General features: G+C 41.0%; 1 protein-coding gene across 2 annotated transcripts in view; it reads left to right on the top strand.

The window, feature by feature from the left end:
- Window positions 1–13,090, top strand: part of CWH43 (cell wall biogenesis 43 C-terminal homolog) — a 104,347-nt gene that overhangs the window by 46,147 nt on the left and 45,110 nt on the right. For both annotated transcript variants that reach the window (XM_053577779.1, XM_053577778.1), the window contains exons 7-8: window positions 6,756–7,013; window positions 9,991–10,116. In XM_053577779.1, coding sequence (XP_053433754.1) covers window positions 6,756–7,013; window positions 9,991–10,116 — 384 coding nt within the window. The remainder of the gene's footprint in view (window positions 1–6,755; window positions 7,014–9,990; window positions 10,117–13,090) is intronic.

Below are 13,090 nucleotides of genomic sequence, written 5' to 3'. Positions count from 1 at the left end.
TAAAAAAAAAAACAGCCCTATGCAGTAACTATAACGCAGAGGTCACCACGGTCCCTGGTGACTCTCGGCTCTGCATTCCTGCTTCCTCCTGATTCACTCCTCCTTTCCTCCTGTGGCTGTCTCATCCCTGACTACACTGCCACAAGACTACCTCCCTCAGAGACACTCAAGCAAGGTGCAGGTGTAAGCCAAGGTGCAGGTGTAAGCCACCAGTTTTCGATGGAGAGCTGGATGCCGCCATGTAGCCGGTTGCCAGACCCCCTTTCCCTCTTCAAGATGCTTCGCTTCTCTGTTTTTCAGAAATGACCTTCTTTGGGATTCTACCAAGGAAGCTCAGTTTCCCTTTCTCTTTTCCATGGAACAATTTAGCTGCCCATCTTTCTACCCAGCTTTGGGACGCATGTTTGCTTATTCAAAGACCTGACTCATCCCTTCCCAGTCTTGAAGTTTAGGACCTAGAAATATTGGTGAAAGCTGCCCTGTTTCAGGCGACCTTTACCCTTTACCAGGAGCATCAGACTTACTTTCCTATGACTGAATTATGTCACTGTTCCTTCTTCCCCTTAAAGGCAGAAATGGCTGTAGTCAGGCTTGCTGATCATAACTAAAAGAATGCCCTGCTCTGCCAGAGAGCAAAAGCTGTTATCTATCTGGTTTCTGTGAGAGGAGATGTCCTCACACGTGTCAGTTGACTGAGGGGTTCAGAGTGTTGCACTAGATGCTCCGTGTGGGTTTGTGAGGCTGTGGGTATCACTAATAGAAGATGTGGGTCGAATGACATGGGAAGTATCTTCCTGCACACAGCACACACACCATCACCCTGGCATGGAAAGGTACATGTGATCCAAATTGGCTGCTGGTTGCCACCCCCCACCCCACCCCCAGGCCCCTGAAGCTATGAGCCGGTGCATCGTTGCCATCCTCTTGAGCTGATTCACTTGCTTGCGTATGTTCTGGTGGGCGTCGTACTGCGAGTCTGTGATGTTTGTGTGCACGTAGGAGTAAACTTCCTTCTCCTCATTGGAGAGCTGCTTCCTGAGATTTTTCGGGAAAGGGGTCCGGTACCTTTGCTGATGCTGAGTTTGCAGTGAGCTTATGCTGTCGCTTAACCTGTGTGCAGTTTGGAAAAGGCAAATGAATGGGGTTGAAGCTGTGTTCACATGTATAGTAGGCCTTTTCTCACAGAATGTAAGCAAAGTGCTTATTAGGCAGGTAATTAGCAGTTTCATTTTAAATATGGGAAAATGGAGGAACAAGGAAGCATAGACTGCCAGTTAAAAACAGGAAAGCTAAACAGATAAAAACCACAACAACAGGAAGGCTGTGAACGGACGGGCTTATTGCCCCAGATCAGTAAGGAAGGTCATATCCCAAGAGTCAAACCTAACCTAGTGCCCTGTCTCTCTCAAATGTTACAAAATAGTTTTAAAGACTCAGAGGCAAGCAGATTTAAGGCTTCTGGTAAACTCTTTGCAGTAGAGAAAGGCAAGGTCCAAAGTGGCCATTAATTCATGAGCTTCACCTCCCTGTCTGATCACCGACTCCCCTGAAATGAGTTGGAGCTCACACCTAATGATCTGGGGCTGGTGCCTCCTTTTCACTGTTATTCATCTCTGGAAACCAAATGGTAGAGTGGAGTGGAGCCAAAGGGATCCTCTTTTCCTGTTGTAGTGTTGAAGCTTGCAATCCAACTGGAGACTCAACATGAAATTAATTTTGGCAACAACTGAAAAATTTCATAAAAGCAAAGGTACAGGAACCTTAAACCTTGATAGCAATTGAAATAATAAAATCAATGTTCTATTAAAAACAGGCATAGATGTAGTAAATGGATTGTTAGGACCTCAGTGTAATTAATATACAGTGTGAATATAATTTTATTGAAAACTGGCATGTCAGTTATAAATGTTATAGGAATAGTTAATTACCATTAATTCTGTTTAGATGTTGTAATTCTGTTTAGATGGGGGAGATTATTTGGAAGGGCTCAAATAAACAAAAAGCAGTTAAGGTATACAGTTAAGTGGAAAAGGCAAAGTGACTAACGGTGTATATCATATGCTACCCAGGTATACAAAATGGGAAGGAATTTCACACACACGTATGCATCTTTATATGCATAGAAAATTGGTAGACACACACAGAGGTAAATGGCAACATTGGTTCCTTCACTGAGGGGAACTACTGCGGAAAAGGGGTCAGAAAATCCCTTTGTACCATTTGAAGTTTGTATTTTGAATTTATAACCTACTTAAAAATACAGTTTTAGTGAATTTAAAAATAATAGAACCTATTTAAAAACAGAAACTAAATTAAAAATAAAAGGAATAACAGTCAAGGAAAATTTGCAGAGATTATTTTTCCTTCCAGATACTTCTCTGAAGTAAGGAAAAAGGAACAAAGCCTTTTAATGACTTCAGATGAGAATATCAAATTAGGACACATTCTTTAAGAAACAGTAAATGCTTGAGGTGATGGATACCTAGTTATCCTGGTTTATTATTCATTGTACACCTGTACCAAAACATTATATGTATCCTATAAATATGTATAACTATTATTTATACATAATTTAAATAATTTGAAATAAAAAGTTAAAAGTAGTCATTGGAGGCAGCACCCGCAGCTCAGTGGGTAGGGCACTGGCTAGCCACATACATGGAGGCTGGTGGGTTCAAACCCGGGGCCAGCTAAAACAACAATGACAACTGCAATGACAACAACAACAAAATAGCTGGGTGTTGTGGTGGGTGCCTGTAGTCTCATCTACCTGGGAGGCTGAGGCAAGAGAATCACTTGAGCCCAGGAGTTTGGGGTTGCTGTGAGCTATGATGCCACAGCACTCTACACAGGGTGACAGCTTGAGACTCAATCTCAAAAAAAAAAAATAGGCATTGGTATCAAGTAAATAGGAAAAAATCAATCTCACCAGTAATCAAATATTTAAAATGTCATACTATTTTCATCACTAATGCAGTAAAGGTTTTTAGAAAGAAATAAATTTCACAGGGTTTAAAAAATGTTGAGACTCTTGGCAGCTTTGTGTAGAAAGTAAAGATTGGTATTTCCTTTCCAGAAAGCAACTGGTCATAAGTAATGGCCTTTAAAATGCTTTTACCCCTTGACAGAGTAGTTGTACTGCTAGGAATCTGCTTACAGAAGTAATAGAAGATGTGGTTAGAGATTTATTGACAAAAAAAGATGCTCAGCTTGGTGCCTATAGCTCAGTGGTTAGGGCACTGGCCACATACACTGAGGCTGGCAGGTTCAAACCTGGCCCGGGCCTGCTAAACAACAGTGACAACTGCAACAAAAAACATAGCACTTGTAGTCCCAGCTACTTGGGAGGCTGAGGCAAGAGAATTGCTTATGCCCAAGAGTTTGAGGTTGCTGTGAGCTGTGAGCTGTGACACCACAGCACTTTACTGAAAGCGACATAGTGGGACTCTGTCTCAAAAAAAAAAAATGCTTATCACATTGTTGTTTCAAAAGCTTGACATCAGAAGCTTCATAAGTGACCAGGAGTAGGAAAATGGCTACCCACATTTATGCCATGAAGTATTATTTATGCATAAAAATGTTTTAGAAAAAATTAATAACATGAGACAATATTCTTGATATATTGTCTCATAAAAAGCAGCATCTAATCCTCAATATGTGTTACAATTCTAGTTATGGAAAAATATTTCTATATACATAAAAGAAGACTTAGAAATACATACAAGTATTGGCTGTGGGTATTTCAGTCTCCGGCAACCTCTAATTACTTCTTTTTTTTATTTATTAAATTATAGCTGTGTACATTAATGCAATCATGGAGCACCATACACTGGTTTTATAGACCGTTTGACATATTTTCATCACACTGGTTAATATAGCCTTCCTGGCATTTTCTTAGTTATTGTGTTAAGACATTTATATTCTACATTTACTAAGTTTCACATGTACCCTTGTAAGATGCACTGCAGGTGTAATCCCACCAATCACCCTCCCTCCGCCCACCCTCCTCCCTCCCTCCCCTCCTTCTCCCCCTTCCCCCTAATCTTAGGTTATAACTGGGTTATAGCTTTCATGTGAAAGTCATAAGTTAGTTTCATAGTAGGGCTGAGTACATTGGATACTTTTTCTTCCATTCTTGAGATACTTTACTAAGAAGAATATGTTCCAGCTCCATCCATGTAAACATGAAAGAGTAAAGTCTCCATCTGTCTTTAAGGCTGCATAATATTCCATGGTGTACATATACCACAATTTATTAATCCATTCATGGATCAATGGGCACTTGGTCTTTTTCCATGACTTAGGAATTATGAATTGAGCTGCAGTAAACATTCTGGTACAGATGTCTTTGTTATAATGTGTTTTTGGTCTTCTGGGTATATACCTAGTAGAGGAATTGTAGGATCAAATGGCAGGTCTATTTTTTTTTTTTTTTTGTAGAGACAGAGTCTCACTTTATGGCCCTCGGTAGAGTGCCATGGCATCACACAGCTCACAGCAACCTCCAACTCCTGGGCTTCAGCAATTCTCTTGCCTCAGCCTCCAGAGTAGCTGGGACTACAGGCACCCACCACAATGCCCAGCTATTTTTTGGTTGCAGTTCAGCCGGGGCCGGGTTTGAACCCGCCACCCTCGGTATATGGGGCCGGCACCTTACCCAACTGAGCCTCAGGCGCCGCCTGGCAGGTCTATTTTTAGCGTTCTCCAAACATCTTTTCAAAAGGACCATGTTAGTTTGCATTCCCACCAGCAGTATAGAAGTGTTCCCTTTTCTCCACGTTCATGCCAACATCTCTGGTCTTGGGATTTTGTGGTATGGGCTAATCTTACTGGAGTTAGATAATATCTTAAAGTAGTTTTGATTTGCATTTCTCTGATGATTAAGGATGATGAGCATTTTTTCATATGTCTGTAGGCCATGCGCCTGTCTTCTTTAGAGAAGTTTCTCTTCAAGTCCCTTGCCCAGCCTGCGATGGGATCACTTGTTTTTTTCTTGCTTATACATTTGACTCTGTCTGGTTATTAAACCTTTGACCGAGACATAACCTGCAAATATCTTCTCCTATTCTGAGGGCTGTCTGCTTGCTTTACTTACTGTGTTCTTGGCTGTGCAGAAGCTTTTTAGTTTGATCAGGTCCCAGTAGTGTATTTTTGAAGCTGTTTCAATTGCCTGGGGGATCCTCCTCATAAAATATTCACCCAGACTGATTCCTTCAAGAGTTTTCCCTGCACTTTCTTCTAGTATTTTTATAGTTTCATGTCTTAAGTTTAAATCTTTAATCCAGTGAGAGTCTATCTTAGTTAAGGGTGAAAGTGTGAGTCCAGTTTCAGTCTTCTATAGGTTGCCAGCCAGTTCACCCAGCACCATTTGTTAAATAGGGAATCTTTTCCCCACTGAATGTTTTTAATTGGCTTGTCAAAGCCTTCCTGGCATTTTCTTAAGTATTGTGTTAAGACATTTATATTCTACATTTACTAAGTTTCTCATATACCCTCCTTGTAAGATGCACCGCAGGTGTAATCCCACCAATCACCCTTCCTCTGGCCATCCTCCCCCCTCCCTCCCCTCCCTCTTCTCCTTCCCCCTATTCTTAGGTTATAACTGGGTTATAGCTTTCTTCTTTACAGTTACATATTTTTTCAAATTTCTACAGCAAATAGGCATTACAGTAGTTTTATTTCACAGCAAAAAGTTTCCATTGTAGATCTAAGTATTTGAAGCTTTATTCTGAAATTAACTCTGTCAGTGGTAGAGGATCCTGGGATAAGGTCCCCAAGTTCATGGGAAGGATGTTCTTTTTGACCTGGAGAGGAACAGACAGTCCCGGACATTGCCCTGGGACGCGGTGAGTGTATCGGAATGAGCCACGGGGCGTTCAGGAGCTGGTCGCGGCCACTTTCTCTCTACTCTTCCTTCTTTCCAGTTCTGGCCGCCCGCAGAGCCTAGTGCAGATGTCCTTGAAGGGTGTGGTCCAATCGCACAGCACGGATTCAGAGGTTTTGAAAATGCAGTATTATTTATAGAAAGCTGTCGTGTTGATCTTTCGGAGATGGGGTGGACCTGGAAGTGCTGTTTCAGAGTGACCTCACGGGAATTGGGAGGAAGGTTGTACGGCTCAGTGCGCTTTCCCCTGGGTGCCCACCGTGTGCCAGGCAGAACGCACAGCTCCGGACACTCGTGGGCGGCTGGGTGACTGGCTGCTGCTACAGCAGAGCCCACCAGGACCCATCAGGACCACTGCTCACACCTTCCCCAGGGTTGGGTGGCGGGGAAAGTTGAAGTACCTATTGCAGGACAAGAGGTAGCATCTAGAATGGCAGAAATTCCTTTAGCAAGTCCCTTAAAGGAAATGTTCCAGAAGCCATGCTGACTCTGTTTTCTTAAGTCCTTTATCTGATTGGTTTTTATTATAGATTGATTTCAGTATTTATTGCTATTTGGACCTTAACACCAGTTACCTAAAAAAGCCTCCTTCCTTCCCGTCCTTCCTGAGAAATGGCGTGGGGCTGAGGTCTCCTGGCTGGATGGCGTGCGCAGAGCGAGTTAATAAGGGCTCGAGCTATTGCTGTTTTGTGCACTCGTTTTTCCAGCCGGTGACTGGCTGTGTGACCTGGAGCCAATCACCTTAACCTTGCTAGACCTTGGTTTTCTCACCTGCCGGGAGGGAGACTGGGCCGGTGCACCCCAGGGTGCGCTGTAACGCGGTGGTCCTGTAAGCTTGGCTGCCGGCGTCTGATCCTCCCTCTCTCCCCAGGAGCGGCGGCCGCCGCGGGCCTGCTGCACCTGCGCGCGTGGGCGGCCGCCCTGTCCGGCTGTGTCCTCGCGGTCTTCACCGCGTCCCTGTGGCCTCACGCGTTCGGACAACTTACCAGCTCCGGAACACGCCCTGGGAAAACCATGACCACCGCCATGATATTTTATCTTCTAGAAATATTTTTCTGTGCATGGTGCACAGCTTTTAAGTTTGTCCCAGGAGGTGTCTACGTTCGAGAAAGATCTGATGTGCTTTTGGGTGAGTATATTTCAAAGGTCTGGATTAGAGTAACTGTTTAAAAATAATCCCCGAGGTCTGGCCAGGCCTTAGCACTTTATAGGACTCGTGGAATTGCATAGGGGGTCTTGCTTCCTTAGGAAAATTAATGCTCTTAATTTTTAAAAATAGGACTCTGAAAGGATGTCTAAATTATAAGATAAAAAACAAATTTCTTAATTCATCAGTGCAGTTTAGTAATATTTATTTCTACAAAGTCCTTGTAAGTGAATTTTTATGAAGAAAGTTTAATCTCTAATAATGTATAGGCTGTGTAGCACTTGTATCCTATGATCTATTAGGAAAAGTTACCAACGTGATGCTTATGTCACCACTTCAATGGCGGGCTCGTAAACACAGGGATTGTTGTTTTGGGGGGTTCCCTTGAATTTTATCTGTGATTTTTTATTTACCATATTTTTACCAAATTTATTATACATCTTAGTGTAAATGATAAATCCTCAAATCGTAGAATAAATATGCTTTTCCATTTAAGTGGTTATGAGCTCACATGCTAAAATTAAATTTTCATAAATTTAGCTTTGTTTAATATTTATTTATTTATTTATACAGGGTCTTACTTTGTTGCCCTTGGTAGAGTGCGGTGGCATAGTAGCTCACAGCAATTTCAAACTCTTGGGCTCAAGTGATCCTCTTGCCTCAGCCTCCTGAGTAGCTGGGACTACAGGTGCCCTCCACAATGCCCGGCTGTTTTTAGAGATGGGGTCTGGCTCTAGCTCCGGCTGGTCTTTAACTTGTGAGCTCAGGCAATCCACTGACCTTGGCTTCCCAGAGTGCTAGGATTATAGGCACGAGCTACAGTGCCTGGCTAGTTTAATATTTTAAAAGTTGTCTTCTTAGTAGTAATGAAATTATTGATGAATAGCAGGCAGGCACGAGTCACATGTTGTTTATCACTTTAGTTTAAGTGAAATACATCAAATACTTCAGCCAAAAAAGCATCTTTGGAAGATGGATAGACAAAGCATGTTAATAAGCGTTCTAGTTATTGCTTTTTTGTGCATTTATTTTTCCATTTGTTCATTTCTTCCATTAAAAAATTATCACACACCTACAATGGTCCAGGAACTATGCCCAGGTGCTATTGAATATTGAAAATTCCTAGTGTCTCTGCCCGCCTGGAACTTTGGTGACGGGAGAAAATGTCATATATCACATGACACAGATATTTATGAAGTTCAGTTGGGTGCGTGCTGAGCAGGAGAGGTGTCGGCTTCCACCTGGGGACCGTCACAGTTCCCTTTGGGCCCCTGACACGCAGACAACAACTCTGTACATTTTCACATAAACCTTTTTACTCTATGAGCTAGACATCTGCCAGGATAGGCTGATTTGAAAGATCTATTTTTAAGTTATGTAAAATATTTTAGAACCATCTTTCGGGAGATTTATGTTTTTGGTACATGCCCGAGCTCTCATCTAGTTAGAGAGATACGTTGCTGCATTCCCTCTGCAATGACCTTGGCTTTGCAAACTTCGTATTTCTTTTGTTCTTTCAGGTGTGTGTACTCTCTCCTGCTCTATTTTCCTGCCCAATGTCCTGCTTTTTTCTCATTCCGGCTTGGTTAGGGGTCTGTCATGAGAAGAAGGCATGTGAAAGTAAGAATCAGTCTGTGCGTAAATAAGTTCATTTGTTAGTAGAGTGTTACAAATGATGCACTTTTAAAGTTTTTTCTCTCTACTAATGGGACTATAGAAAAAGCACTCTTACAGCTTCATACGACTAAGAACATTTTTTCCAGTATGAATGATATTATACTGATGAACCAACAGAAGCTAAGGGATGTCATGTTGGTAATATTTGGAGTAGTTTTTTTTTTTTTTTTTGGAGTAGTTTTTAATACAACTGAATTGAAAAGAATCTGTGTTATATCAGAAATTAGCTATAAATGTATTTTTTATATTTCTCCTGCTATTTCCTGAAAATTGACATAACTTTTTCTTTTTTGCTACTTTCCACCCAAGCTTAACTTTTACTTGATGTTTCTGTTTTTTTTTTTTTTGTTTTGTTTTTGTTTTTGAGGCAAAGTCTCACTGAGTCACCCTGGGTAGAATGCTATGGTGTCATATCTCACAGCAACCTCAAACTCTTGGGCACAAGGGATCCTCTCATCTCAGCTTCTTGAGTAGCTGGGACTATAGGTACCTGCCTCAATACCCTGCTAACTTTTCTATTTTTAGTAGAGATGGGGTCTTGCTCTTGCTCAGGTTGGTCTTGAACTCCTGAGCTCAAGCAGCCCAGCCTCCTCAGCTTCCCAGAGTGCTGGGATTATAGGTGTGGTGACTCATGCCCAACTTGACATTTCTTAATTGACATACTGTGTCCAGTCTCTCTTTCCATTCTTATTGTGTATGATTTTAGAAGCATGTAAATGTTACATGTAAGTTAGTTTGGAGTGCTCAACTTTCCTGGCCAGCCTGTTGGCAGGCTGTTGAGTTCTGGCATATATCCCCAGCAAGGACCCTGTGCCTAGAGAACCCACATTCCAGGGCAGAATTATCCCCACAAGCACTGCCAGGTCAAGAGCCTACACACGTTCCACTCTGCTCCTTGACTCGGTTCGAGGCTAGGCTCTTTTTGTGTCTCTGTGGCAGCTCATAAGGCTCCCACTGTCCTCTGTGCAATCAACAGTCAGTCATGAAAACCATTAGCAACCTGATAACTAGGAAATAGTCAGAACATTCAAGGAAATCCCTCATCAGGAAAAGGCTGGAGTCCTCTCATTTATAGTATAGTTCTTAGAACCCTACCTGATTTCTTAGGATCACCCCCGTTATTGAAAGCTCTACCAGAGTAATTACTTAGGAACGAAGATAAGTTAAATAAGTAGCTGAATTTTCACAGTGTGCTCCTTAAAAGGAAATCTTAGCCCCTGAAATTTACCATTGGCAGTATTTTTGGATAAGCTATAACATACTCTTTCTTCTCTTTTAACAGGGACAGTGATGCTAATTATTGGACTGAATATGCTATTTGGTCCAAAGAAAAACCTTGACTTTCTTCTTCAAACAAAAAATAGTCCAAAAGCACTTTTCAAAAACAGTGACAAATACATGAAACTTTGTAAGTATAGTTTTATTTTCTTTTTTTTTTTTATTAAATCATAACTGTATACATTGATATGATCATGGGGCATCATACACTCGCTTCATAGACCATTTGACACATTTTCATCACAATGGTTAACATAGCCTTCCTGGCATTATCTCAGTTACTGTGCCAAAACATTTACATTCTACATTTACCAAGTTTCGCAAATACCCCTGTAAGACGCACCACAGGTATGATCCCACCGATCCCCCTCCCTTTACCCACCACCCCCTCCCTCCCCTCCCTTTCCCATTTCCCCCTATTGTTAGGTTGTAACTGGGTTATAGCTTTCATGTGAGAGCTCCAAATTAGTTTCATAGTAGGGCTGAGTACATTGGGTACTTTTTCTTCCATTCTTGAGATACTTTACTAAGAAGAATATGTTCTAGCTCCATCCATGTAAACATGAAAGAGGTAAAGTCTCCATCTTTCTTTAAGGCTGCATAATATTCCATGGTGTACATATACCACAATTTATTAATCCATTCGTGGATCGATGGGCACTTGGGCTTTTTCCATGACTTAGCAATTATGAATTGGGCTGCAATAAACATTCTGGTACAAATATCTTTGTTATGTTGTGATTTTTGGTCTTCTGGGTATATGCCCAGCAGAGGAATTACAGGATTGAATGGCAGATCTATTTTTAGATCTCTGAGCGTTCTCCATATATCTTTCCAAAAGGAATGTATTAATTTGCATTCCCACCAGCAGTGCAGAAGTGTTCCCTTTTCTCCGCATCCACGCCAACATCTCTGGTCTTGAGATTTTGTGATATAGGCTAGTCTCATTGGAGTTAGATGATATCTCAAAGTAGTTTTGATTTGCATTTCTCTGATGATTAAAGATGATGAGCATTTTTTGATATGTCTGAAGGCCGTGCGCCTGTCTTCTTCAGAGAAGTTTCTCTTCAAATCCCTCGCCCAGCCTGCGATGGGATCCCTTGTTTTTTTCTTGCTGATGCGTTTGAGTTCTCTGTGGATTCTGGTTATTAAACCTTTGTCAGAGATATACCCTGCAAATATCTTCTCCCATTCTGAGGGCTGTCTGCTTGCTCTGCTTACTGTGTTCTTAGCTGTGCAGAAGCTTTTTAGTTTGATCAAGTCCCAGTAGTGTATTTTTGAAGCTGCTTCAATTGCCTGGGGGGTTCTCCTCATAAAATACTCGCCCAGACCAATTTCTTCAAGGGTTTTCCCTGCACTCTCCTCTAGTATTTTTATAGTTTCATATCTTAAGTTTAAATCTTTAATCCAGTGAGAATCTATCTTAGTTAATGGTGAAAGGTGTGGGTCCAATTTCAGTCTTCTATAGGTTGCCAGCCAGTTCACCCAGCACCATTTGTTAAATAGGGAATCTTTTCCCCACTGAATGTTTTTAATTGGCTTGTCAAAGATCAAATAGTGGTAGGTAGCTGGATTCATCTCTTGGTTCTCTATTCTGTTCCAGATATCTATTTCTCTGTTTTTGTGCCAGTACCATGCTATTTTGATCACTATTGATTTGTAGTAAAGTCTGAGGTCTGGTAGTGTGATTTCTCCTGTTTTGTTTTTATTTCTGAGTAATGTCTTGGCTATTCAAGGTTTTTTCTGATTCCATAAAAAACGAAGTATTGTTTTTTCAAGATCTTTAAAATATGACAGTGGAGCTTTAATAGGGAGTGTGTTGAAATTATATATTGCTTTGGGTAGTATGGACATTTTGATAATGTTGATTCTTCCCAGCCATGAGCATGGTATGTTTTTCCATTTGTTAATATTTTCAGCTATTTCTTTTCTTCAGAGTTTCATAGTTCTCTTTATAGAGATCTTTCACGTCTTTTGTTAGGTAAATTCCCAAATATTTCATCTTCTTTGGCACTACTGTGAATGGGATAGAGTCCTTAACTGCTTTTTCAACTTGACTGTTGTTGTGTATATAAAGGCTACCGATTTATGAATGTTGATTTTGTAACCTGAGACGCTGCTGTATTCCTTGATCACTTCTAGGAGTTTTGTAGTAGAGTCCCTAGTGTTTTCCAGATACACAATCATATCATCTGCGAAGAGCGAGAGTTTGATCTCTTCTGACCCTATATGGATACCCCTGATCGCCTTTTCTTCCCTAATTGCGGTGCCTAAAACTTCCCTTACAATGTTGAAAAGCAATGGAGACAATGGGCAGCCTTGTCTGGTTGCGGATCTGAGTGGAAATGATTCCAATTTAACTCCATTCAATATGATATTGGCTGTAGGTTTGCTATAGATGGCCTCTATCAGTTTAAGAAAAGTCCCTTCTAGACCAATTTTCTTGAGTGTTCTGATCATGAAGGGATGCTGGATATTATCAAAAGCTTTTTCTGCATCAATTGAGGGAATCATATGGTCTTTGTTTTTTAATTTGTTTATGTGCTGAATTACATTTAAAGATTTATGTATATTGAACCAGCCTTGAGACCCTGGGATAAAACCAACTTGGTCATGATGTATAATGTTTGATGTGTTGCTGGATTCTTTGTTAGGATCTTGTTGAATATTTTTGCATCTATATTCATTAGTGATATTGGTCTATAATTTTCTTTTCTTGTTGGGTCGTTCCCTGGTTTGGGGATCAGGGTGATGTTTGCTTCATAGAACGTGTTGGGTAGTCTTCCTTCTTTTTCTACCTTTTGGAACAGGTTGAGTAATATAGGTACTAATTCCTCTTTAAAGGTTTGGTAGAATTCCGATGTAAAACCATCTGGTCCTGGGCTTTTCTTTTTAGGGAGGTTTTGTATAGTTGATGCTATTTCTGAACTTGATATGGGTCTGTTCAACATTTCCACTTGATTCTGGCTAAGTCTTGGAAGGTGGCATGCTTCCAAGTATTGGTCAATTTCCTTCAGATTTTCATATTTCTGAGAATAAAGTTTCTTGTAATGTTCATTAAGGATTTTTTGGATTTCTGACGAGTCTGTTGTTATTTTGTCTTT

This window comes from Nycticebus coucang, chromosome 23 (genome assembly GCF_027406575.1).
Source record: "Nycticebus coucang isolate mNycCou1 chromosome 23, mNycCou1.pri, whole genome shotgun sequence".
Lineage (NCBI taxonomy): Eukaryota > Metazoa > Chordata > Mammalia > Primates > Lorisidae > Nycticebus > Nycticebus coucang.
This window is presented reverse-complemented; position numbering and strand designations above follow the sequence as displayed.